Genomic DNA, 25,124 nt, shown 5'->3' on the forward strand with positions numbered 1-25,124 from the left:
CTAAACCTGGTATAATTTCTTTCAATTATTAAAATCACAGTTGACCCATTAGGTTTTCTGGCCATTACTTTCCTGCATTTTAAAAACTCTGTGAAGCAGTTTGTGACACCCAAATGTAGTTAAAAAAAAAAAATCTTAAAAATATCCTGATATGGGGTTTCTTTCTGCCTCTGACTATTTATGTTCCCGGATGAAAGACACACGCAGCCTTTATACTGTAATACGCTGTAAGCAGCACAATAGCTGGGCAACTGCCTCTATCCTTTTAGAATCCACCTCCTATTCCTAAGCCAAGTTATTTCTTACTATGTTTTTCTTAGCTCCAGCCAGGCAGCCCTCGGGGCCATGTTCTCTTAGCCTCTCGCCTATGGTGGCTACCTCTCTAGCAGCTACCTTTCTCTCTTTCCTCGTGGTCTCTAGCCCAGGAAACCTAAACCCATCCTGTGTCTCTTCTCCCCAGGTATTAGCTGCTGGGATCTTTATTTATCAATCAGAATTAACTGGGGGCATGATTCCTCAGTGTCTTACTTGCAGACTCCCATCTTTCTGGCAACCAGTTTTGAAGGATGCAAATTAGCATTAGAATACAAGGCCAACTCATTGCAACCCAGGGCTCCCAATTTGAGGGTGAAGAGACCACAAGAGTCAGCTAAGCCAGCAGAAAGCAAGAGTTACATACCTGTGAATCTTAAAGCTTTTGAGGCTTTCCATTCAGAATTTTGCTTCTTTTGACCTCTTTTATTTCAAGCTTCTTACTCTCTCTCTCTCCCATTCTTCTCCTCTCCACACCTCCATTTATGAATGTTGAGGATAGTCAACTCATAGATGCATGTCTAGAACTGGCTCTAGGTTAGTTGCATCCTACCTTTTCTGTGTTTTATTTCTGGGATTTCCATCTTGCTTATGACACTCTCTCTGTCACATGTGATACGCTCATGTGAATAACAGATAATGATGACAGTTTCATAATGATGACTTGCTATCTAGAGATGCCTTTTTGTACTGACTGCTGGTGACTCATTGACTTTGAACTCAGAGCCCCTAGCACCTTCACTCCTGCCTGAATTGTATGCCACACATCGATGTTCCTATAGGACACATTGTAACCTTTTGGGGTCCAAGAGCATTAGACAGCATTTCATCCAGTGCTTGGGATGCCTGAGGGGCAGGGCTTATAAGCAGCAAAACTCCAACAAAAAGTGTAAAAATGGAAAGGGTGTCACTACAGAGAGCGTGAAATGAGAGCCTGTTTACAGTCTAAGAGCCAAAACAAGAAGCAGATCATGGCCTGGCCTGACCTCAGCTTGGACGGGAGTGCATGCTGGGTCACTTCGCTACTCTGTGTATGTTCACCGATGACCACAAAGGTGAACTTGAGCATACAAATAAGTTCTAGTGAGCCAGCAAAAATGCAAACTCAGAATCTGAACAATTAATCACAGACTGGATTTTAATTTAATGTCTGCTTTAACTTCCTATCAGACTGAGTCTCAGGCTGTTGTTAGCACTGGGCATAGAAGAAAAGGGTATGCTACAAATATAAACATTGTGTATTTTATAGACCAATTAATTATGGATAAGTTAGTGTAGAAGAGGTTTGTTTTGTTGCTACATTTAATTTATAGCCTAAACATCATGCTATGGTTTAATAATCAAAAATAATTTCATCTAACTGGGCATGTAATTCCAATGCTCAGGAGGTCGAGGCAGGAAAATCAGGAGTTCAAGGTCATCCTTGTGTACATAGTTGGTTCAAGGCCAGCCTCAGTTACATATGACTCTGTTTCAACCTTTCCCCAGCCCCAGATATAAACACACTCATGTAGTACATCATATATCATTAACAAAGTAGGGGTTTTTTTTGTTTGTTTGTTTTGTTTTTTTGATGATGGCATTAATTCTAGGACATAGATCTGGGCTTTAACTTGTTGAATTAGTTTCTCCTACTTGAATTTAGTATGTGTACTCCAGAGAATGTTCCCACCTACCCACTTAACTACTCTTTAGAAGGTCAGTGAAAAACATTCCCTGGACCAGCTTCTGCTCTGTGGGTCTCAGTGGGTAAGCCACCCCATCTTGCCAGCCAGATGACATATATACCAGAGAGAAGGGCTCTTTTATTTCCTGATTCCCATAGGTATCCCAATTTCAGAATTGGCTGATGAGAAACAGGGGCTAGACAACTCGTGCCCCCAACTCTGTAGAGTGGAAAGGCACCATCGACCTACTAGGGCAATGGCGCAGGAGCTGGAGCAAGCACTGGCCTGCCGATGCAGGGGTACAAGCGAGGTCTTCGGCTGAAACTAAAACTCATGGCTTGCAGTAGCTTCTTGGCTAGAGCGGTGAATCAGAAGCCTCAGCCTTAGAGGGTTTCTGACTGGGGTCTGCCTTCCTCTGTTCTTTCCTGCTACTTAGTTACTTGAGAACATTTATCTTTGAGTATTATTACTCTGTCACACGTGTCAGAAAACAGGATCTTTTCAAATCTTTATATGTTGGGGAAAACTGGGATGCCACTATACTAGTGGCATGGGTGGATGTACTGGGCCCAGAGACCATCTGGAGATGAATAATCAGTCCTAAAGTGTGGCTTGAAGGAAATGGCATCTCCGTGTCCTTAGCAATCTCATCCAGATCCACGGCTATTTTGACTATCTCCAAACCTCTTTCCTTTTGCTTTTCATTAAGAAACATGAAAGTCCTTATTTGGACTATTAGGCTGTTTGCTTCAGCAGTAGAAGTGGACCATATAGAAGCATCTTGGCCTTTCAGTGAGGAGCATGTAGGGTACCAGCCCTCCCCCTCGAACTTGCAGGAATGAGGAGTCATGGAGGGTGAGTGATTTCCCAGTTAAAGAGATTTTACATAAAAGCTAACTGTTGCGGTTAGCTTTGTGCCCCAGGCAGGCTGGTCCCCAGCCCCCCAGAAAAGCTGAATATCTTGGCTGTGAAAACCAAGACAGGAGACGCCATTAATTCCTGCAGGGTGTGGAGGGGGGCCAAGTGCCCACCAGCCCACAATCCTGGCACTGCAGCAGACTGGCTCCCTGTGGGGAAGACCAGCTCAGAGGCCTCTCGCAGCACCAGGGTCCCTTAGCAGGAACCAGTCACACTAAGACATGTGAAGCTAAGTGACCTGAGTGTTTCCTCTAGGTCTGGAGTTTCCAGCTGGACAGGTGTGAGGTGCTGGCCAGGCCACCAGTGTTGGGCTGTCTTTTCTTCACCTGGTTATTTAAATTTTGCGTCCTTATCTGTGGGATCCATGTTTCCACAGTAGTACTCTAGGTCTAATTCTAGAGTGGTGATTGCTCTCTGACAGGAAAGGGCCGAGGAGAAAACTGTTTTCATCCTGGTTAGAATGTTGTTGCTTTGATGCTCCCACTCTACCTGTAAAAGTATTAGAAGGTTACAGTCACCTCACTCCTGGGTCTTGGGGCATCACATTTCAAAGCCCTGGGGCAGGACAACAGTGACACACATACACACACACACACACACACACACATACACTGAGGAGCCATTTGTCACCAACATGCTCAGTGTTTCTCTTTTGAGTGTGTAATCAGGATACTGGAGGTGAACACTTTACCTGAAAGGGTGTGTGGGCCCTCTAGGCTTCTCTGGAACATTCTACTGTATTCTGGATCTGCCACAGTGGTGGGGCGTCTGACGTCCGGAAAAAGCAATGAAAGAAGTCAGCCTCTAAGTCGATTAATGGTACATGGAAAACGTGTTTTTCAAATATTTACAGAGTCTCAGGGGCATTACATCACTATTTCTAGCTGTCTTGAATGTTTTCTTATGACTCAGGCCCAGTAGAGCCCAGTGAATACATTCCTAAGAGACTCCAAGCACATGTTTGCTCCGGGCCTCTCTAGAGGGAAGCCCCGCACAGAGGGCCATGTAGCAGGGAATTACTAATGTGCTGTCTGGTGGCGATCAGGTCTCCACCAAAGAACGCCCTCTTTATTTACTTTACAAATTGGGAAGGGGCTAAGCTTTTAGAGACATGAACTCTCAAAGCAGCCTGTAGGGTCAGAGTCTGTGTCTGTTTTGGGCTTCCAAAAACCAGTGGGAGTGATTTTTGAGTGACGGGAGATGGCTAGTGGTCCCTTCCATCCCAGGTGACAGGAGGACCTCTGGGTTGGCAGCCTTCCAGCAGGATGACTGAAGGCAGACCAATGGCAGCAAATACAGCAAATCAGTCCCTTGGGTGTGGGTTAACCCAGGGTGACACGGTCTAGAGACTGGAGCTGTGGGACACTAAAGCAGTCCTTCCTTCTCTTGGATGGATGACTTAATCCTCGTGAGCTTCCTCACCAGTGCCTTGTGGTGGCTAGTCAGCATTCATAACACTACCTCCAAGGCTGTAAAGCTCTTGAGAAAGTGAGCTGTCCACAATGCCATGTAGAGAAAGGGATGGTCCCCAGATACATTGGCCCTCAAGTGTGCATAAAGATACCTTAAAAACAAATTCTAGAACCATAAACTTTCCCCAGCAGTGGTCAGAATGGAGCACCCAAAAGTGAGTCTCTGAGACTCCCCAGGGGCTCCCAGAACTCAGGCCACAGCAGGGGAGGGACAGACGGCAGCACTGAAGTCCATGTCCTTCTTGTGTGAGACTAAGACTTGGGTACCCAGCACTGTGCCTGGTTTTCCTCCCCAGGAGCATCCCCATAGTACAGGTGCTGCGCACCACAGCCCTGACCAACGCCTGTGCGGACCACTCAGACCAGCGTGTGGTGTACCTGGAGCACGTGGTTGCCCGAATCTCTATCTCCCACCCACGCCGGGGTGATCTCCAGATCCACCTGATTTCCCCCTCTGGCACCAAGTCTCAACTTTTGGCAAAGAGGTAAGGTTACTACTCCTCTCCAGCATTTGCTCCTGAAGGCCCCATTTCCCCTGGACCCTGGCATGATCCCCTGCACAGGGAAGTGGGGGTTCCCTCTGGGTCTGTACAAGTAGGGTAGGACTCACAACTCTAAAGGGCAGGCCAGGGCCTTTGAAACATACCTGTGAAACTTTAATCTTCAGGAAGAAGTAATGGGAGTTACTGCTTGTTGGTGGAGTGGAATTCATGTTTCATCCCATTTCCCTTAGAAGTTCAGTGAAGGTTATGGCCATCCTGTTTGGTTGTCACTTAAGCTGAGGTACCCCTAAGGCTTGTTTTTCTTTGGGGCACCCCTCATTCAGTTCTGGGCTGCTCTTGAGGGCCAGGGGTGGCTGGTGAGGTGAAGGTTCCCAAGCTGTTCTCCAAAACCTTCCCTGAAAAGGCTTGAGCCGGGATTTGGGACTCCGGGGGCTTCCTCAGCTTCCTGCAGGGTTTGTGGAAGACCGTACTATACACTTATGTCTTGTGTGTCATTATGACATGACAGGCAAGTTCTGGGATGGACTTAGAGAGCTTTCAGGTAAACAGAGCAGAGGCATTTGAGGGAACCAGAGGGAACCCAGGGAGAGTTAGGATATATAGTTTCTTTCTAGCTAAGAAGCTGGGTGAAAAGTTTCACAGACAGCCCAGTATTTCTAGAATTTGCATGTGTCCCTCAGCCCTTGAGGAAGCACTCAGGACTGGGTGTACCATGTCTGTTGTAGCCCTTATCCTGGGATATCCAGAACCTGGGAGACAAGGTATGTAGAAAATGCTCTTACAAGGTCAGACAGGATCCACCATTTTTCTTTACCACTCTGATGTCTCCTATTGGGTAAGACAGAGCTGGCAGAGAGCAATGAAACATTGCCAGCATCACTGTCCCAAGAAGAGGGGATCTGGGCTGTGCCTTCCAGCCCTCTATGTGGCCTCCGGGAATAGCAGCCCACAGTTGGGCAGTGGACGAACAACCTGGCATTAGCTGTGTCCTTAGTTGGATCGTGTCAACCGCAGAGCAACCGTAGTGTGTGAGTTCCGAGAGTCCCTGCCAGCTCTCACCTTCCTCAAAGAAGACCAACATGGGGGCATCTTCTCTCCTGAAGGCCACCTCAGCCGTGCTCAGCCACGCTCAGTCTCTACATGGGAGGAGGCCACCAGGGGCATCTGCAGTTTGAGGGCGCCAGCCAGCCAGCTGAAGCTAGATGACATTTTGCTTCCACATTTTAAAAAATGTGTCTAAAGGTCTACATTTCTAGCATTTGTTGAAAGCATAAGGCTCACCCTCCCTGGGCCCACTTTTCTAGCCTGCCTTGTGCCAAGTAGAGGGCAGGGTTGTCTCAGGATATTTGTGCTGCCTGCTCCCTGCTAGGGCCTGGCTTGAGTCTTTGTGACCTCCACGAAGGCAGAGCTTGCCTGAGAGGTCCTGCTGAAGGTATTCAAGGTCATAAGGAGGCTTAGTGGCTGGGGGCAGGTTGATGCAGAGGATACAGACCTGTGCTTTAGCCTGGTGAGGCAAGCTTTTGTCCCAGCCTCTGCACATCCCATTCAGGCTCCTTCTGGGACCTAGGCACTGGGCCTCTTTTTATTTCTTAGGTGGACATGCCATTCCACTCCTCCATAGACATTATGAATATTATAGAAAGCCAATCTAATAATACAGATTAATATACTTGGCTAATCTTGTCCTGCTGAAATCAGTCCGGCCCTCTGGACTGTAGGAACCTTCCAGCACTGAACTCGCCACTGCTGGCTTTGGTTTCCTTCCCCTCCTGTCTCCCTCCAGGTGCTTGAGCTTCCTGTGACCCAGAGTGGGCCCAGTGGGTTTGTTAGGAACGTCATGGTTGCTAGCAACGCCCTGGGGCCACCTGACAGTCACTCCGGACTTGGGAATTTGGTGTTTTGCCAAGAGTCTGTGTGCGATATCAAGACTGGTTTAGGAATCTGTTACCATCTACCTTAACTCCACATCGTCCTGGACTACGCGGGCATTTCAACTTGCCAGTGCTCACACTGAAAGCTGGCGTTCCTAAAAGCCTCAGCATCTATCTACAAGGCTGTCCTTGTTTTAGCTCCAGTGTGTCAGGTTCTACTTGGCTTTGTGTGTAAGTCAACCTTGACTGTGGCAGTTTCTTAGCCCTATTCCCCTACAAAGAAAGTTCACCTGACCAACAATCATTACGTTTCCAGTGTCCAGGGAACTCCCAAACCAGAATGGAATAGGACTTCTGTATTTGAACTCCTGATGAACAGTATAAGAGGCCAGTCCTGAATGCAAGTTCTCATCCCCAAGTAGAAATGCCTGATTTAAGAGGGCTGGGGGGATGCAGCTCAGTGGTAGTGTACTTGCCTGGAATGCAAAAGGTTCCTTCCCTCAATGCTGCCTGAAAGGGCAAAAAAATCAGTATGGGCTCCTTTCTGTTTCTCTTTTGAACTATGAAAAATGGAGGAGCCTGAAGGTCCAGGGGCTTTGTGGAGACGGCTAAGGGAAGACCTTTGTCTTATTTAGGGTTTCTGTTGTGAAACACCATGTTCAAAAAGCAAATTGGGGGAAAACGTGTTTATTTGGCTTACAGTTCCGTATTGCTATTCATTGAAGGAAGTCAGGACAGGAACTGGAAGAGGGCACGGTCTTGGAGGCAGGAGCTGATGTAGAAGCCATACAGGGGTGCCACTTACTGGTTTGTTCCTCATGGCTTACTCAGCCTGCTTGGGGATGGCATCACCCACAATGTTCTGGGCCCTTCCCTATTGAGAAAATGTCTTACAGCTGAATCTCATGGGGGCCTTTCCTCAGCTGAGGCTCCTTTCTGTCTGATGACTTTAGTTTGTGCCAAATTGACAAAGGAAACCAGCCAATACAATCTTCTAGTCTGGAAGGAAAAAGACAGGCTCATCAAATCTCCAAAGAATAGGGGAGCTCCACCTGAATGTGTCTAGAAAATGTCCTCTTCCTCTTCCCCAGGCCCACTCAGGGAAGCACACAGACCAGTCCAGTCTGTTACAGGGCACTGGGGGTGGCCCTGCCTTCCAGATGTTAGGGAGATTCCGTGAAATCATGAAGGTGGGACTCAGCTCTAAGAGTCTGGAAAACAGCAAGACAGTCCTATGGCTAAGGGCACTTGCCTACAAGGCTACCTGAACTTCTTGGGACCCACATGGTAGAAGGAGGGAACTGACTTCTACCCCCAGGGTGGGTGGGTCAGAGTCCTCCGTGAGCTGCCCCACCCCCCACCCGATTCCTGGCTCGCCAGACCGGCCCTTCGCTTTCTAACTCAGCATTTCCCATTGCAGATTGCTGGATTTTTCCAACGAGGGCTTCACAAACTGGGAGTTCATGACTGTCCACTGCTGGGGAGAAAAGGCTGAAGGCGAGTGGACCCTGGAAATCCAGGATATACCATCACAGGTCCGCAACCCAGAGAAACAAGGTCAGTGGCCCTCAGCATTCGGTGCGTGACCCCTTTTATGTGTCGACGCCTTATCAAAAGGCAATGCTGCTGGTACATCTTTGTCTTATGGGGATAAAATTCGCCACCATAATTATTTTCAAGGTCAGTAACTTTGGTATATTCATGATGCTATACAACGATCCTTTCTCGCTCCTGAACCCCTCACTCCTTCAGAGGCAAGTAAGTGCTCTCATCCCTGACTCCGCTCCACCCCCTGCCTACCACCAGTTTACCTTTTGTCTCTGAATTTTTCTGTTCCGGATATTTTCTGTAAACAAAGGCATACTATGTGGGTTCTTTCACCCAGGGCTATCCTCAAGGTCAGAGTATGGCATAGTATACATCAGACAACACTGCTTTCTTGACCAAATAATACTCTACTGGACAAACATACTATCCAGTCTTCGGCAGGCAGAAACACCTGTTATTTTCACAGTCGCTCTTTACTGAGTTGGGCTTTCCGGGACATCCGTGTATATGAACATGGGTTTCATTTCTCCAGGTTTTATACCTCGAAGTGGTGCAGTGTCAGGGAGGTGGGGCTTCTCCACTCCTCCCTAGAACTTGCTATTTACGTTTCTTTGTGCTAAAACCCATCGTGTGGGTGTGAAGTGGTCTCTGTGGTTTGGATTTGCAATTCCCTGATGATTAAGGATGTTAAATCACTTTCCATGTTCTTCTTGTTCACTTGTGTGTATTCTTTGGGGGAATGTTTGTTCAGATACCTTGCCTTTTTATTGAAATTGGTTTCCTTGATTTTGTAGTGTTGAGGTTTTTTTCTTTTTTTATCACATATGTGATTTGAAGGTGTTTTTCTCTCCTGTGGGTTGTGCTCACTTGAGTGATAGGATCCTTTAGTACACACAACTTTATGATGAGGGCCAGTTATCTTGTTTCTCTAGGGTTTTGTTTTGGTTTGGGTTTTTTTGTTTGTTTGTTTGTTTGTTTTGTTTTTGGTATCATACTTTTTAAGAATGGCTAACTCTCCTAGCTTGCTTTCTGCCACTGTGATAAACACCATGCATGATCAAACGCAGCTTAGAGAAAGAAGGGGTTTATTTGGCTTACAGAGTCCCTCATCCAAGGAAGCCTGGGCAGGAACTCAAGGCAGGAAGAGGCAGAAACTGAAAGAAGCTGTGGAGGAGGGCAGCTTCCTGGCTTGTTCCTGATGGCTTCCTCAGTTGTCTGTCTTATATAAAACCCAAGCCCACTTGCCCAAAGACAGGACAGCCTATATTGGGCTGGGACCGACCATATCAATTAACGTGATGCTCACAGACCAGTCTCATAGGAGGCTATTACTCAGTTGAGGCTCTCTATTCCTGGGTAACTTTCCTTGTGTCCAGTTGAAAGCAGCAACTAATATAGTATATGGTGGTTTGAATGTAACTGGCCCACAGGGAGTGGCATTATTAGTAGGTGTGGCCTTCGTTAGAGGAGGTGTGGCCTTGCTGGACAAGTGTGTCGCTTTGATGGTAGGCTTTGAGGTCCCCTGTGCACAAGCTATGCCCAGTGCGGCACACAGTCTCCTGCTGCCTGTGGATCAAGATGTAGAACTCTCAGCTACCTCTCCAGAACCATGTCAGCCTGAGTACTACCATGCTTCCTGCCATGACAAGAACAGACTAAACCTCTGAAACTATAAGCCAGCCCCAATTAAATGTTCTCTTTCATAAGAGTTGCCGTGGTCTTAGCGTCTCTTCCCACCATAAAACCCTGAGTTTGGGGCATGTTGGCTTTGCACTGCCTTGCCTATTATACCTATTACTTACTAAGAATCTTGTTCTTTTCGGTGCTTAGTGAAATGTTTTTTTTTTTTTACTTAAATTTACATTTTTATTTTATGTATGAGGGTGTTTTGCCTGTGGCACACATGCATGCTTGGTGGCCGTGGAGGCCAGAAGAAGGCATCAGATGTTCTGGAACTGGAGTTACAGATGGTTGTAGGCATTTGTGTATATGCCTAATGTGAGTGTTTGCCATGTGTACTGAGGTACCCAGGGAGACCAGAAGAGGGTGTCAGATCCTCTGGAGCGGGAGTTGCACGCCACTGCAAGCATCTGACATGGGTGCCAGGAGCTGAGCTCTGGCTCTTTAAAAAAGCAGCAAGTGCTTTTAACTACTGGGCCTTCTTTCCAGTCCCCGGAGTTGTATTTCTTAATTTTTGTTTTGAATGTTTTGTATCTCTGATAATTTTTATACCTTTCCATAACTCCCTCTAGTGAATAATTTATCTAACAAAATTTATTGAGTAACTACTATGGACCAGACATTGATCTAGGCGATGGAATCAGACCAAGAAAGAAAGCTAAGGTAATCATCACACCTCTCTGTGGATTCATAGTTAAATGCAGGAACTAGACTGGGGTCTTTCTTAGTGCTGCATGGAAGGTCTCGCTGTTTGGTTGTTAAGGAACACTGTTGTCCCCTTCCTATGAAGAGACATACCTTCTGTCTTAGTTTGGGATTTTTTGTTTTTGTTTTTTGTTTTTTTTTTTTTTTGTTTGTTTTGATTTTTTTGTTTTTGTTTTTGCTGGGAACAGACACCACAACCAAGGCAGCTCTTATAAAGGCACACATTTCATTGGGGCTGGCTCACAGTATCAGAGGTTCAGTCCACTATCATCATGGTGAGAAGCATGGCAGCGGGCAGGCAAACAAGGTGCTAGAGGAGCTGAGAGTTCTGCTCCTGTATCTGAAGGCATCATCCAGGGAAGAGACTGTCTTCCACACTGGGCAGAGCTTGAACACTAGGAGTCCTCAAAGCCCACCCACTGTGTAGTGACACGCTTCCTCCAACAAGGCCACACCTATTCGCATAAGGCCATACCACCTAATGGCCTTCCCATGGGACAAGCATATTCAAATCTCCACACCTTTCCTCAGCTGGCTTATTAATGTCTAATGTCGTCTTGCCTCAATAGACTTCCCGATTCTTATAGAGTAGATTTTCTAGGGTGTTGCATTGTTCTTTTATGGGGGTGGAGGCAGTGGTTTTTTTGATCCAAAAGGTTTACTTTAAATGATACAAGTCATCTGCAAGAATTCTCTCAAATTCACCTCCTGACTTTAACTATTATAAGAAAATATTGATAAATTCTAAAAATATGAAAGCATATAAAAGTTTAATGACTTTTCCCATTTTCATAGCAGAGGCTCTTAAATTGTTTCTTGTATAACCTCCAAAGCTTATGGATGTAGCATTAAAACGTGGGGTTGCTTTTCCATGCCAGCCACCTGGTCAAGCATACATCACTCTGGATGCCTCGGAGTTCCTGGCCCTGTACCAGCCCCTTGCCTGTGAGGCTGGCGCTATAGGTAGAAGCCCATGGAGGCCGATGGCTTCTCTCTTCACCTCTAGGCCACAGTCATTGCTCTTTGTCAGGAGCAGAGAATACTGAGCTAAGGCCTTCGCTGACCCCTGTAGCACTGTCTCCCAAATTACTGTGCTGGCTCTGTCGTGATTAACTTTTCAAAATGAGTCTGAGCCTCTCTAACAGGCCACCCACTGTCTCAGTTAGGTAGGTTTCTATTGCTGTGGGAAAAAAAAAAAAAAAAAAAAACATAATCAAAAACATGAGAGGGAAAGGGTTTATTTCATCTTACATACAGTTTCAGGTCACGCGTTATCACTGAGGAAAGTCAGGCCAGGAGCTGAAGGCAGGAGCTAATGCAGAGCCTGTGGGGTAACACTCATTACCAGCTTGCTCCCCATGACCTAGTCCCCATGGCTTGCCCAGGGATGGCCCCTCCCACAGTGAGCTGTTTCCTCCCAGGTCTATCATCAATCAAGGAAATGCACTGCAGACTTACCTACAGGCCAAGTGGTATGTCTAGGTTTGTGTCAGGTTAACATAAAACTGCACAGCCATCCTCAGCCATGAGGTCACCCTCTGTAACGGTCACGTGGTACAGTGGTTAAAACTGCAGTCCCGGGATACAGACTCCTGCTGATGCCTACGACCTTGAGCAAAGCACTAGCCTCCTACTTTAGAAAATGGGATGATGGAACTGGGGAGGTGTCTCAGTAAATACAGTGCCAGCTATACAAATATGAGGAACCCTAGCACCCACATCAAAGCCAAGCACTATGACACATGCCCATGACCCTATTAATCGGGGGGACTGACAGAAAGATCTGTGAGGCTTGCTGGCCAGCCATCCTGGCTGAACTGGTGAGCTCTGGGTTCAGTGAGAGGCCCTAGCTCAAAAAAAGTGATCATGGAAGACACCCACCATTAACCTCTGGCCTCTGAACATACGCTCCCTTGTGACCGTGTGCACATACCACACACATAGGAAAGAAAAAGAAAATGGGATGATGTTATCTTCGAGGTCGTTATAGAATGACGTCCGTCAGTACGCTAAGAGCAGGGCTGGGCTCATGTCTTCTGGAAGTGCTCATCTGGCATGGCCTCAGCGAAGCCTCACCTTAGAGGGTCAGAGGCAACTCTGTGAGTCTCTCTTGATGCTCCTTCTCCTTTACATCCTCCAGCATGTTACTGAGTTCCCTGGTGGTCAGTCTGTCCAGGGACTTCATCCAGTGCCTCTGATGATACCCAAGCTTGGCTCTCCCGCCCCTCCTCATCCCAGGCTCTGCAGTAGCGTCCTAAGCTGTGCATCTGGAGTCTGTCAGGCCCTGAGCTCCGAGCATCAGAGACAGAACTCCTAAGCAGCTGTTTCTTGGATCCCCCAGAGCGTTGGCAACTTCTCTATCAGCCCGCTTACTCTGCCCAAACCCCAGAACTCAGCTTTGTTTTTTTCTCTCTCCTCTCTCATCTGCTATTACAGCCATGGTTTTCAACCTGTGGGGCACAGCCCCCTTTTACAGGAGTTGCCTAAGACCATCGGACAACACAGGTGTCTATAGTAGTCCATAACGATAGCAACAGTATAGTTATGGAGTAGCAGTGAAAGTCTTTTTATGGTTGGGGTCCATACAGCGTGAGGAACTGTGTTAAAGGGCCCCAGCATCAGGAAGGTTGAGAACCACTGGTCTACAAGCATCACTGTAACCCCTTCTCACCCAGCTTCTAAACACTCATCTCCCTTGGACTTTCTGCCCTATCTGTAGTAGGGACACAGCCACTTACCCAGAAGCCACTGAGCCCTCGCAGATGACCACACTCCTGCTGAGTGTCTCTTGGCCTTTGACGAATCTCAGAGTAATACCCAAACTCTTAGCTAACAGCCCTTCTCAGCACTTCCTGTTTCCTCTGACCTCTTTGCTATCCCCTGATGTGATTGGTCCAGCCCACCACGGGCTCCACGGATGCTCCCTTCACTCAGAGCTGCCTGTAGCTAGCTGTAGCTCAGACATGACCTCCTCAGGAGGTCTCATCGTTTTCCTATCATGTGTTCCTTCTAGAAAACAGGTTGAGGACAGAAATAAGGAGGAATAAAAATTCACTCAGATGCTTACACACACCAGCCAAGAGGCCACATTCGATTCTTCAGCACCGACAGACTCATACAAATTGAAATGTCTTTATATAATATATAGATAATCAAATTTCCAAAGCTGGTGCTGGCCTTTCAGTTCACTAGAAGAAAGCCAGGGTGAAGGAAAACTGACCAGTATGGGAAACAAACTGTATGTTTGTTTGAATGGGTATGGAAAAAACAAACAGACATTACCAGGTAAAGTCCATCAATTTCTCCACAGAATCATGCTCCCTCCAAGAACACAACCTCCTTCCTACACACGTAGTGCACACAGACTGCACACAGACTGGGAGAAAATGGTGGTCAGAACAGACCTGAGCTCATTTCCTGGGGCCACCGAGCCACTGAGTAAGATCTCCAAGCAGGAGGCTGCGGCCCAGTGGAGAGCAGAAAGCACAGAGGAGACAAAATGGATGGGGGGAGATGACTTTCGCCATTGTGAATGGTGCTCACAGGAGCACCCAGAGACAGGTTTTTATACAGATGTGTGTTTTTATTTCTCTTAGGAACCAGGGAGCAGAGATGACAAGTCATAGGTAACTCCATATTTAACATGCCAAGGACTAACTAGCCAGACTGTTCACTCCATTGGCTACCACTTCACACACCACCAGCAAAAAACATCGTGAAAGAGATGTTTGAGTAACTGAAGAAGATGAGGGGGAAGTGAGCTGCAGAAGCAGTCTAGGGAAAGGACATGACAGGCAAAAGTGTCAGGTGCAAAGGTCCTAGGGCATTTGCCAGGGCATCTCCATCCCCACACAACAGAGTGGGTGCAAATCTTTAGAATAGGGCATGGAGCCAGCCTGTGCTGCCGTATAGGCCATTGCAGACCTCGGTGGGAAGCCACAGCCATTTTAAATCAAAAGAGCCCAGAGCTGAACTTCCTTATTAATAGGCTGTCAGCTCCATTTGAATAGGTTGAAATGGGACTGGGAGAGAGACAAGAAGTTCACTTAGGAGGTCACTAGGAGGTCATTGCAGTCAGAGGTGAAGGTAAATCAGACCCAGCGGTAGCCAATCTGACTTGGAAAGGTGAGGGATTTGCCCATCAGAGGGTAAGTGGACCGCCGATTGTGGGTTTTGTCCTGCTTTGAAGAAGAGTGGAGTTGTCTTTCCTAAAGCTGAAACATGATGGAGGAGCAGGCGTTTCAGAGGCCAGGAGCTCCTTGTAGAGATGCGGACCTGGAGGGCAGCGCAGGGCAGGCTGGGAGTTAGACATTCCCTGTGGATCATGTCGGCTCTCTAGGGTTTATGGATGATGGTGTACTATTTACACAACAGTCATTACCATACTACAGAAGTGTCTGTGTGGTGTGCTGGGTGGGCACTGGTGTTCTCTGGGCTTCAGTGTTTCAGCGGCACCGGTACACAGGTAGCATTCACATGCTCTACATACGTGTTCCTGCCCACCCAGGGACTGCTCATCAACGACCTGACTCCTGCTCACAGTGCCAACCAACACTTTCCTGTGGATGCTGCCTGCAGTATGGCCCCTGCTGTGCCCTGTCCCTTGGGCTGGGTACACCACAGATGCTGACAGTTTAATCAGTACAGACAGTTAAAACATCCACAATCACAGTGTGGCCAGATACCCTGCAAGCTATAGGGATGAGTGGGTACAAAGCAAATCCCCAGAATGGCCCCAAGTTCTGTCTGGAAATGAGTCGGTCTCAAAGCTTAAGCATGTTCAGTTTCTAGGCCTTCGTACGTCGATTGTATGGGAAGAGAAGAAAAGTGCATGAGTGCTTCTGTGATTTACCAGAACTCGGCGGGTGGTAACGCATCCATTGTCACAGAGATCCTGAATGTCCCTGTAGCAGTTTCTGGGTTGTGCTTTGCTCTGCACAGGTTTTCCGAGCTACTCAGCATGGTCTTCACCAGAGAACGCAAGGGCTGGCAAGTGAGACCCACAAGCACTTCCTTCTGGGCCTTCTCCATGTCACACAGTAGGTCCTGTCACCATCCATCCCTCCATCCGACTATAGTCTGCCTCTAGTCTCTCTCCTCATCTCCACAGGAGCCCACTGCTTGCGATGTAGCTGAGCGCCCCTGAAATCCCGTTAGCCTTGCTGCACCTCAAGCTCACGGAAGGGCTTCTGAGCTGAGCGCTTTAGCCTTCCAGGATGCATGCTGGGTCAAGAGGTGACTACAGGCAAAAGCCTGGGGCAGAGGGGCTCTGATACAAGCAAGGTGAACCTCTCCTTGGCTGGCAGAGGTGCCAAACACATCTGAAGTCCATCTAGGATAAGTCCCCTTGCACTGCCAAATCAGGACATTCTGCGTGTGCTATTATTTAGTCCTCCCATGATTGACTAAGGCAGCCCTTACTTGACAGCTGCCTCACAGATGTTCGGGGACCCTGACACGCCATCCCTGCCTCTGGGCAGCAGGCTAATCAGGAAGAGTTCAGTTTTGAACAATGCCACATGTAAGGCCCTAAGGGCCACCCAGAGTCAGAGGGGAGCCCTGGGATTGAGCAGAATAAGCAATGACTAATAATGGCTGAGGGAACTGGGAGGGGCCACTCTGAGGCTTGCCATGCACATGATGTGACTCATTGCTGTACTCCAGCACTGTGCACATTAGGAAGCTACTATGGGGGCATGGATGTCACATGGTAGAGACAGAGAAAGAGAGGTGCCTTCTTACATCCGGTGTGCTGTGTAACACAGGGTTTTTAACACTGGAAAGTTCAGGTCACTCTGGTGGTGTCTGCTATAAGCATGGTCTGAGAAGGTGACAACACGGCTCTAGGATTTAGAGCCCAAAAGGGTCGAAGCCCGTTGGCATTGTTGGGGTCTGATGCCCTACTGGTGGTATTTGTGTGGGTGCGAATTGGTCCTAAATGGAAGGTGAGTGGTGTGGCTTGTGAGCTGAGGTCTCCCCTAGCTGCCAGCCTCGGGAGTGATTCAGCAAACCCAGGAAGGAAGTGCTCAGCTCTTTGCAGGGATCTGGAGACTGTTGGAACCATAAGGTGCCTCCTGTATATTCACTGTTGTCATGCTCTAGTGTCTGAGTCTCTGCAGCGAAGTCTCTTAATGAAGAGGGAAGGAAAGAAGGGAGGGAGGGAGACAGGGAGAGATGTGAGGGGGAAAATAAGAGATCAGGTTTAAAGACATGCTGGGTAAAAGTACTTGAGAAATCTCAGCTAAGAACAGGCGTTTGTTAAGTAATTGAGTCATCTGTGTTGATCTAGGTGGAGTACTTTTACCCTGTCATATTAAACTTGCCTGGCTTATATAACTAGTTTTAAAACTATATCCTAAACCCCAGTGGAGATGAGCCATCTTCTTCCACTTCTGGTCCTAAAACAAGGAAGGGGGGTCGCCTTTCCCAGAAAGGCTGTCCTGTAGGAGGCTGTCTCAGGATCGAAGGTAGGGCCAGTCACATTTCAGTGCACCACAGTTTTGGTTAGCTTGTCTTTACCGGACTCGGGGCTGAATCTGAGGACTCCAGGACTACGCACCTGAGGGCAGGGCTTCTGTGAGAGGAAACCTTGCTTCCATATAGAGCCCAAGAGCCCCGAGACCTGGAGCTGCAGTTGTGTGTAGTCAGAGCAGGGTGAGCTTCTTCTCCTGCACAGATATCTCTCAGAGCATCTGGCTTCATTTTCAACTGTTTATATCCAGAATGGTCTCAAGGAAAGGCCAGGCACCAAGTGTAGAGAAGCTTCAGTTCTCTGAGAAGACGTGTTTCACCCTCCGGGACACAAACACCTGTGACTAGCTCTCTGGCCTAGACACTGGCCTCTTGTAAGCTGGGGCTATGCAAGAGGTGGTGGCCCAGGCTGCCACTAGAAAGAAGTGTAGTCCTTTTTCAGCCTTCTCACCTCAGAGCCCCAAGTCGAGGTCACACCTAGGTCACAAGGTAGGCAGCCACCTTAAGTCAAGCCAGGCTGCCTCCTGCCCATTCAATACCCTGATGCTAAGGAAGGGTCCTGCACCTCTATATAACCTGGGACTCAAGAGCTCCCTGTACAGGTGAAATGTGAGTCTTCCTACCCAGATGTAGGGTTGGCTTCAAGAATGGGGTGGTCTTGGCTTGGTCTGTTGTTCATGTCTTTAGCACACATCTTGAATACAAGCCTACCACATTCCAGGGATAGGTAGAGGGCAAGGCATGCACCTTTCTTCTTTGTTTTCTTGTTCTCTCCAGTATAAACACTGCATCTCATTCCATGACTCTCTTAGCTAAACTCTTGGTATTCACATAGTAACAAATGGACAGGAAGCTTTGAAAGATTCTGTTATTCTCTTGAATGTTGGCATTCACTGTTTCTTAACTAAGATTTCTTTTTTTCTCTCTTCTTTCCTGTTTCTAATAGACCTTCAAAACACGCATGCACATATGTGCGCATGCGTGCACACCCACACATAAACATGCATATACACACACACACACATACACACACACACACACACACACACACCATATGCTATTTTCATGTATTCAACAGCATTATTAGATATAATTAGTATGTGTGTATTTTTCACTTGGCACTGGGACATTTGACCTCATTATTAAAATCCATGTGGAATCAGAGTACCTTTATAGATATACAGGCCTATGAGATGCTACTGAGATGCCTGAGGCAGGAGGATTACAAGTTGAAGCACTGCTTGCACTACAAGGTAAATTCACAGTCTACCCTATCAGTTAAAAAGAAATACATCTTACATCTCTGTGACAGGACATTTGCCTAGCGTGAATGAAGCCCTGGGCACTAGGTTTAGGCTCCAGAGCTGCAAAAATGAATAATATTTTTGTTGCTGGTATGAATATTGTAAATATTCATAAGTGAAATATTTCTGTGTCTTAGATTTATATATATATATATTTATACACACACACACACACACACACACCAGGGGACATAGTGTGGGAAAGCCAGAAACTAAACGTCAAAGCAGACTGCATACAATGCACGTGGTTTTTGTGGCCATGGTTTGGGGGTGTGGGTGCCTATTGTACGTTTCCTCCCCACTTTGTGTTTATTCGGGATTCTCCATGGTGCAATCAATTGCTCTGTCGCTGTGCAGACTTTTAATGTTTACAAGTCCCTTGGTCGGTTCTTGGTTTCCTGAACCACTTGAGTCCCTTTCAGAAAAGTGTTTGTGACTCAGTTTCCCTGTTTTCTTCCAATGGCTGTGGCATTTCCAGTGTAAGGCCTCCATTCCATCATGACTGATTTTTATTTAGGGTAAGAGATAGGGATCTAGTTTTATTCCATGTGGTTATTCAGCTGTCTCAGCAGCAGCAGAAGAGGCCATCTTCCTCCCATGTCAGGAAGCTGGAGCTACACAGGTTTGTCTGTGGGCCCAGCTTCAGTCCAGCGATCTGCATGCCTGCTGCTACCCCACCATGCTGGCTTTCCTCTTAGAGCTCCATAGAGTAACTTGACATTGGGTGTTGTGATGTGATACCTCTATTCTTTTTGCTCGGGAAGGCTTTGGCTGTTTGGGGTGTCTGTTCTTCTGTATTAATTCTAGGGTTGTTTCTACTTATGTAAAAAAAAAAAAAAAAAAAGAACAGCATTAAAGTTTTATAAGGATTGTATTGAGTCTGTAAGTTGCTTTTGATAATATAGTCATTTTCATAGTATTGTCAGTCTATGGGGTTTATCTTCTAGTGTTTTTTTCCTCTCTTCACAATTCATGAAGTGTGTGTGTGTGTGTGTGTGTGTGTGTGTGTGTGTGTGGTGTCTATCAAAAATAAGAGAAGAAGAGATCATCAATTTGAGAGAGAGGGGGGAATCATATGAGAAGTCTACAGGAGACGGTGTGAATATAGCTGTCACGTATAAAAATTCAACATTTAATAAATTTGTTTCATCTTAGAAGTCTTTCACTTCCCTTAGTTGGGTCTATTCCAATTATTGCTAGGCTGTTCTGAATGGTATTTTATGGTTCCTTTTTGAATGTGTTCATTGCTGGCATAAACGAGGACTTGCGTTTTTAGGTATTGAATTCATGCTACTCTGCGGATGAACTTGTCCATCAATTTTAAAAGCAGTCTGGTGGAATCTGTTAGGTCTCTATGTACGGGATCATATCATCTACAAAGAACGATGCTTTGAGCTCCTCCTTTCTGCACACACCACCTCGTCTCATTCCCGACTTTACCGGAAATGCTTTGAGTGTTTCCCTATTTAGTACAATGCTGGGAATTACACTGTGTTGTGTGTCACCATCATGTTTACATAAGTTGTCACAATACCAGTTTCTTCGGAGATTTGGTTTGCTCCTTTTTAACCATGAAAAGATATTAAACTTAGTACAAGGCCTTTTCTATATCTTCTGCTGCTGTAACTTCTGCCCTTAAGTCTGTTTGTTGGTTGCATTGATTGGTTTCTGTGTGTTGAACTTTCCTTGCATACATGGGATGGAGGCAGTTTGAGCACAGTGAACAATCTTTTATGTTTATTGAATTGCGCTTGCAGCTATTTTACTGAATATTTTACATCTGTGGTTTTTCCATCGTTGTCTTTTTACCTGGGTTCAGGTCTTGGTGCGATGCTGGCTCCGTAGAGACACTTTAGTAGGGTCCCTCCCTGTCTGCCTGGAATAGTGTGTGAAGCATGGCTTTCCTTCTTCCTAAAGGAGCTGTAGAATCCAGCAGTGACTCTGGGTTTGGGATTTTTCAGCTGGGGGTCTTTTCATCATTTCTTTACTTGTCATGGTTCTCTCTAAAGGTTTTCTTGTGAGATAAATTTGTCAATTGTTTGTCTGGAAATTCATCCATTTCCTTTAGGCTGTGGTGGTTTGAATATGCTTAGCCCAGAGAGTGGCACTGTTGGGAGGTGTGGCCTTGTTGGAGGAAGTGTGTCACCGTGGGGTGGGCTTTGAGACCCTCCTCCAAGCTGCCTGGAAGCCAGTCTTCTTCTGGCTGCTTTTGGAACAAGATGTTGAACTCTCAGCTCCTTCAGAGCCATACCTTTCTGGATGCTGCCATCCCTCCCGCCATGATGATAATGAGCTGAACCTGAGAACCTGCAAGCCAGCCCCAGTTAAATGTTACCTTTATACGAGTTGCCTTGGTCATGGTGTTTCTTTACTGGAACGGAAACCCTAACTGAGACATAGGCTTTCTGGTTTAATGGAATGTATGTTTGCAAAGTGGTTCCTAATGATTAATGTGCAGTATCTGCCTTCTCATCACTAATTTTAATTTAGGTCAATCTTAGTTATCTTTTCTAAGAACAAACTCTTTCTTCCTTTCTTTCCTTCTTTCTTTCTTGTTTTTAAATTTCCATCACTTTCTGTCTTGACCTTCATTATCTCTTTCCGTCTACTGACTTAGGGTTTGGCTTGTTCTTGTTCTGCTATAATCCTGAGGTGCATTATTAAGTTATTTTTTTGAGACTTCTCTGGATTCTTTAATGGATGCCCTCTTAGCTGCAGACTTCTCTTTTCAAGCTGTTTTCATTGTGTGCCACGGGTTCTGGTGTGATGGGGTCTTCCTTTTCCTATGACTATAAGGGATTCTTCTCATTCTTTTACACTTTGACGGCTCATTCACCTTGCAATGGTATAGTGTTCATTCTTCATGACTTTATGTTCTAGAAGTTCTCTTACTGTGGATTTTTAATTTGGTATATCTGGGTACCATAGAATATAAGAAACCTTTTCTGCTTCTTTTTTTTGAAGCATAGTTTGTATTCTCAAGCATGGTGTATTATAAAGAAATTTCCATTGGCTGCTCAGAAGAATCTATTCAAGAACTCACTATGCTGGCTTCAAACTCAAGAATCATTTCTACCTCTGCCTTTCCAGTACTGGGATTAAAGGAATGTACTCTCATACTACCTAAAAATTGAAGCAATAATAAAAAGATTCCTAGTCACAACAGCAAAAGAAAAAACCCAAAAACCAAAAATAACCCAAGCCCAGGTGGCATCATGGCTGAATTCTACAGATCTTAAATTAAAAAAAAAATTATTTATTTTATTTTATATGTATGAGTGCTTTGCATATATGTATTTGTATAATACACACACACACACATATATGTCTATGCACCACTGCATGCGTGCCTGGTAAATCAAGGAGGTCAGAAGAGGGCATTGAGTTGCCTAGAACTGGAGTTATGTATTACCACACCCTGTGGGTGCCAGGAACTGAACTCAGGTACTCTGTGAGAACAACCAGTGCTCTTAACCATCTCTCCAGCCTCATGTTAATTTTAAATAAAGACCATGTTTTGATAGCCAACAAGGAGGGGGAAAGTGTTCCGTATACAACCCAGCCTCAGACCTGAGTGCTTTGCCCCCTCCCCTGCCCTGCCCCCATCCCGCCCCATCCCACCCCTGCCCCTGTTAAGCGGGTGACTTAGACTCAGATCTTGTCACTGCTCTGCACCTGCCACTCAAGTCCTCATTTTCGGAATAGAGAGCCCTTTGTTTGGTACCTTAATCTCTAGTTCCCTTCCTAGGACTGTATCCCACACCCATGAGCTCCCGGTTTATTGGCTTACCTCTCCTTAAGGCCTTCTCACAGGTCTATTTGCCATTGGCTTAATTGTCTATTATGTACATCAAACTCTTTACCCAGCCAAATCTTGCTAGTTAACCATCCTTTGAATTCCCAATATGCCAAAAAGTCAAAGACAAAAATAAACAGTATTAAAGCATCTACAATACACAGTCTTTATTTAATTCTAGCACTCAGAAGGCAGAAGTAGATGAATGTCCAAGTTCAAGGCCAGCCTGGTCTATAGAGTGGGTTCTAGGATAGCCAGGGCTACAAAGAGAAACCCTGCCTCAAAAAACAAAACAAAACAAAAAAATAGCAAGCATCTAATATAGAGGTAGGCATTTTCTTTATCTCTAATATCTCAAATCACAATGTATAGCTGATTACAAATATAACTCCTTTTTTAAAATTTTCACATATAAGGGGTGTTTAGAAATCACTAAGTATACATGAACACTTAAGTAGAAGGCCCGAGATTAATTTACAAAGAGAAATGCAGATAGGTAAGGAATGGAAGACATTTAGCTTTCATTCATCACTGCAAACATGAATTACAGCACAGGGGGTGGAGACGATAGGGTGTCCTCAGGCAGTTCCAGGGATCCCAGGATAGATGTGGCTCTCTGCACTGGAAGGGGAGGGTGTGGAGCGCCATGGCTTCCTAGTTATCATGCTTTGAGCACCACTTTGAGGGAGTAAAGTGGTTGCCACAGAAACCAAGGTCCACTTTCTCCCTTCTTCCTGCATACCAACCACAGGAGTAGGTTTTAGCACAAACTTTAGGAACTGTCCCATTTGCCTGCACTGTTAAGCCCAGTGAGGTACCTTATAGACACCTGCCCCCAAGCCTTAGAGAAAGACTAACCAGGCTGTATTTCTGGAACAGTGAGGAGTTTGTACATAGAATCCAGGATGAAGGCAAGCTGTATTCCAGAAAACTGACCCCCACAGAAAATTCCCTGAAAACCCAACAGGTAGACACACCCCTTCTTTCTTTTTTTTCTCCACAAGCGACAGTTTTTGTTTCTGTTTTTGCCTTGTTTTCTAATCAAAGCAAGCAGAAATGTGCTCATCAACAGCTTAGCTTCAGAACCGCTGTGAGCAAGCGATCAACTGGGACCCAGCTTCTGGTAACTTCCTATGCGCTTGGCTGCATTCCCCAGGGTCGAAACATTAGAGTGGTTCCCACACATCTTGGCTTTCTTTGGAGCTCAGCCTGGCACACCTGACTCTGCCTGCAGGGTTCTGAGAAGAGGAATCCCATCTTTGGTTCCCTTCTTCCCACGTGAAAAGTTAAGGCTGGGGCAGCATCAGAGAGGCCCAGTGAGAACAGAATGCTTTTGTCAAAATGCTCACGGTGAGCTCTAGAAGCATAGCTAAGCTAAGCAGACTGACTCTTGCACACCCAGCCTCCTGAGAAAAGCACAGCTGGCCCCACGGCTCAGTACAGGCACTGGGCTTGCTCCAGAGCAATCTATCCTCCAGATTATGTTTGTGTGTACCCACAGCGGAACATCTGCCAGGCGCAGTCTGAATTCCAACCAGCCACTCGCTGGCCTAGTCACGGACCCTCTGTCTGCCCCAGCTTCTGCATACTTATGGGAGGAATAATTATATATGATTTCCTAGGGTCTGCATGGGCTTTCGGATGCCAGCAGGCCTTAGGTGAAGTTCTCTGAGGAACTTGAAACACTTCAGAAAAATAATCTGTCTGTGTGCATAGTCCCTGTGACTATCTGGAAGTATATTTTTTTTCTTTTTTTAACTTTTAAAATTAATGCTGAAGAATGGCTCAGTGTTACGAGCTTAGATTGTTCCCAGTGTCAAGCACCTGCCCTGCGAGTCACACAAAATACACCCAGACAGCTCTCAGTACAAAGGAGATTTATTACCCACAAGGGACAAGTTGGGGGGAAGGGGTTCACCTCTAGATTGCACAGAGGCAGAGAGCAGATGTCTCTGCAGAAATGGTTTTTAAGGAGAAAAGAAAATGTCTATTGGTAGGGTATGTTGGCATATCCTAATTGGACCTGTTAGCTAGTGTAGCCAAATAATAAATGTTGGTTGCTGGACCATGGTATTTAGTCTCAGGAATGAGTTAGCAGCCAAACAGGCTAATAGACCTTGGGTCTAGCTTTAGGAGTGTAACCTAACAGCAAGGGAGAGAGAAGGGGGTAGAGGGCAAAACCTACTGGTACCATGTTTGCCCTGTTGGTGACCCCTTCACCCAGGACCTGCACTGGATGGCTACTACTTCCTGCAACTCCACTCCAGGGGCGACTGATGCTTCAGGCCTCTCTAGGCAGGTGCTTATATCCTCTTCCCAACACAGTCAACATACATTTAAAATAATAAAAATAAATCTTAGCTCTACGTAGCAGTAACACATGCTTTTATCCCAGCACTCAGGAGGCAGAGGCAGGTGGATCTCTGAAAGTTCAAAGCCAACCTGATCTACAGAGTGAGTTCCAAGACAGCCAGTTCTGTGTAGAGAGACCCCGTCTCAAAAATACAAAACAAAACAGAGAAACCACTAATAATAAGTAAAAGTTATAAGTTGGAGAAACAGAGAAACAGTAAAGGTGGTTACCACACAAGCCTGACGACCCGAGACTTATTCTCAGAACCAACATAGACGTGAAAGGGAGAACGAACTCACAAAGTTGTTCTCTGTCCCCCCAAGTGCTCCTCGTCCACACATGCCGTGTACGTGTGGGCTTAAAAAACCTTTGCAAAGTTGTATTTAGTTAGTTTTGGCACAATACTGGTGTTTGAGCCTAGGACACTGTGAAGAAATTCTCTGCACACATGTATGTGCACTTGCATAGAGGGCAGGTAGTAGTACGCTTTTGTCAAGTGTGTCAAGGCCAGCAGTCCATGCCGG

The 25,124-nt window shown here is 46.2% G+C and overlaps 1 protein-coding gene across 2 annotated transcripts in view; it reads left to right on the forward strand.

Moving 5' to 3' along the window:
- PCSK6 (proprotein convertase subtilisin/kexin type 6) overlaps positions 1 to 25,124 on the forward strand; it is a gene marked incomplete at its 5' end in the record, with an annotated part of 176,723 nt that overhangs the window by 107,024 nt on the left and 44,575 nt on the right. For both annotated transcript variants that reach the window (XM_080914064.1, XM_080914065.1), the window contains 2 exons: positions 4,666 to 4,854; positions 8,164 to 8,300. In XM_080914064.1, the coding sequence (XP_080770190.1) occupies positions 4,666 to 4,854; positions 8,164 to 8,300 (326 nt within the window). The remainder of the gene's footprint in view (positions 1 to 4,665; positions 4,855 to 8,163; positions 8,301 to 25,124) is intronic.

This window comes from Micromys minutus (genome assembly GCF_963924665.1).
Source record: "Micromys minutus genome assembly, chromosome: 3".
Taxonomy (NCBI): Eukaryota; Metazoa; Chordata; class Mammalia; order Rodentia; family Muridae; genus Micromys; species Micromys minutus.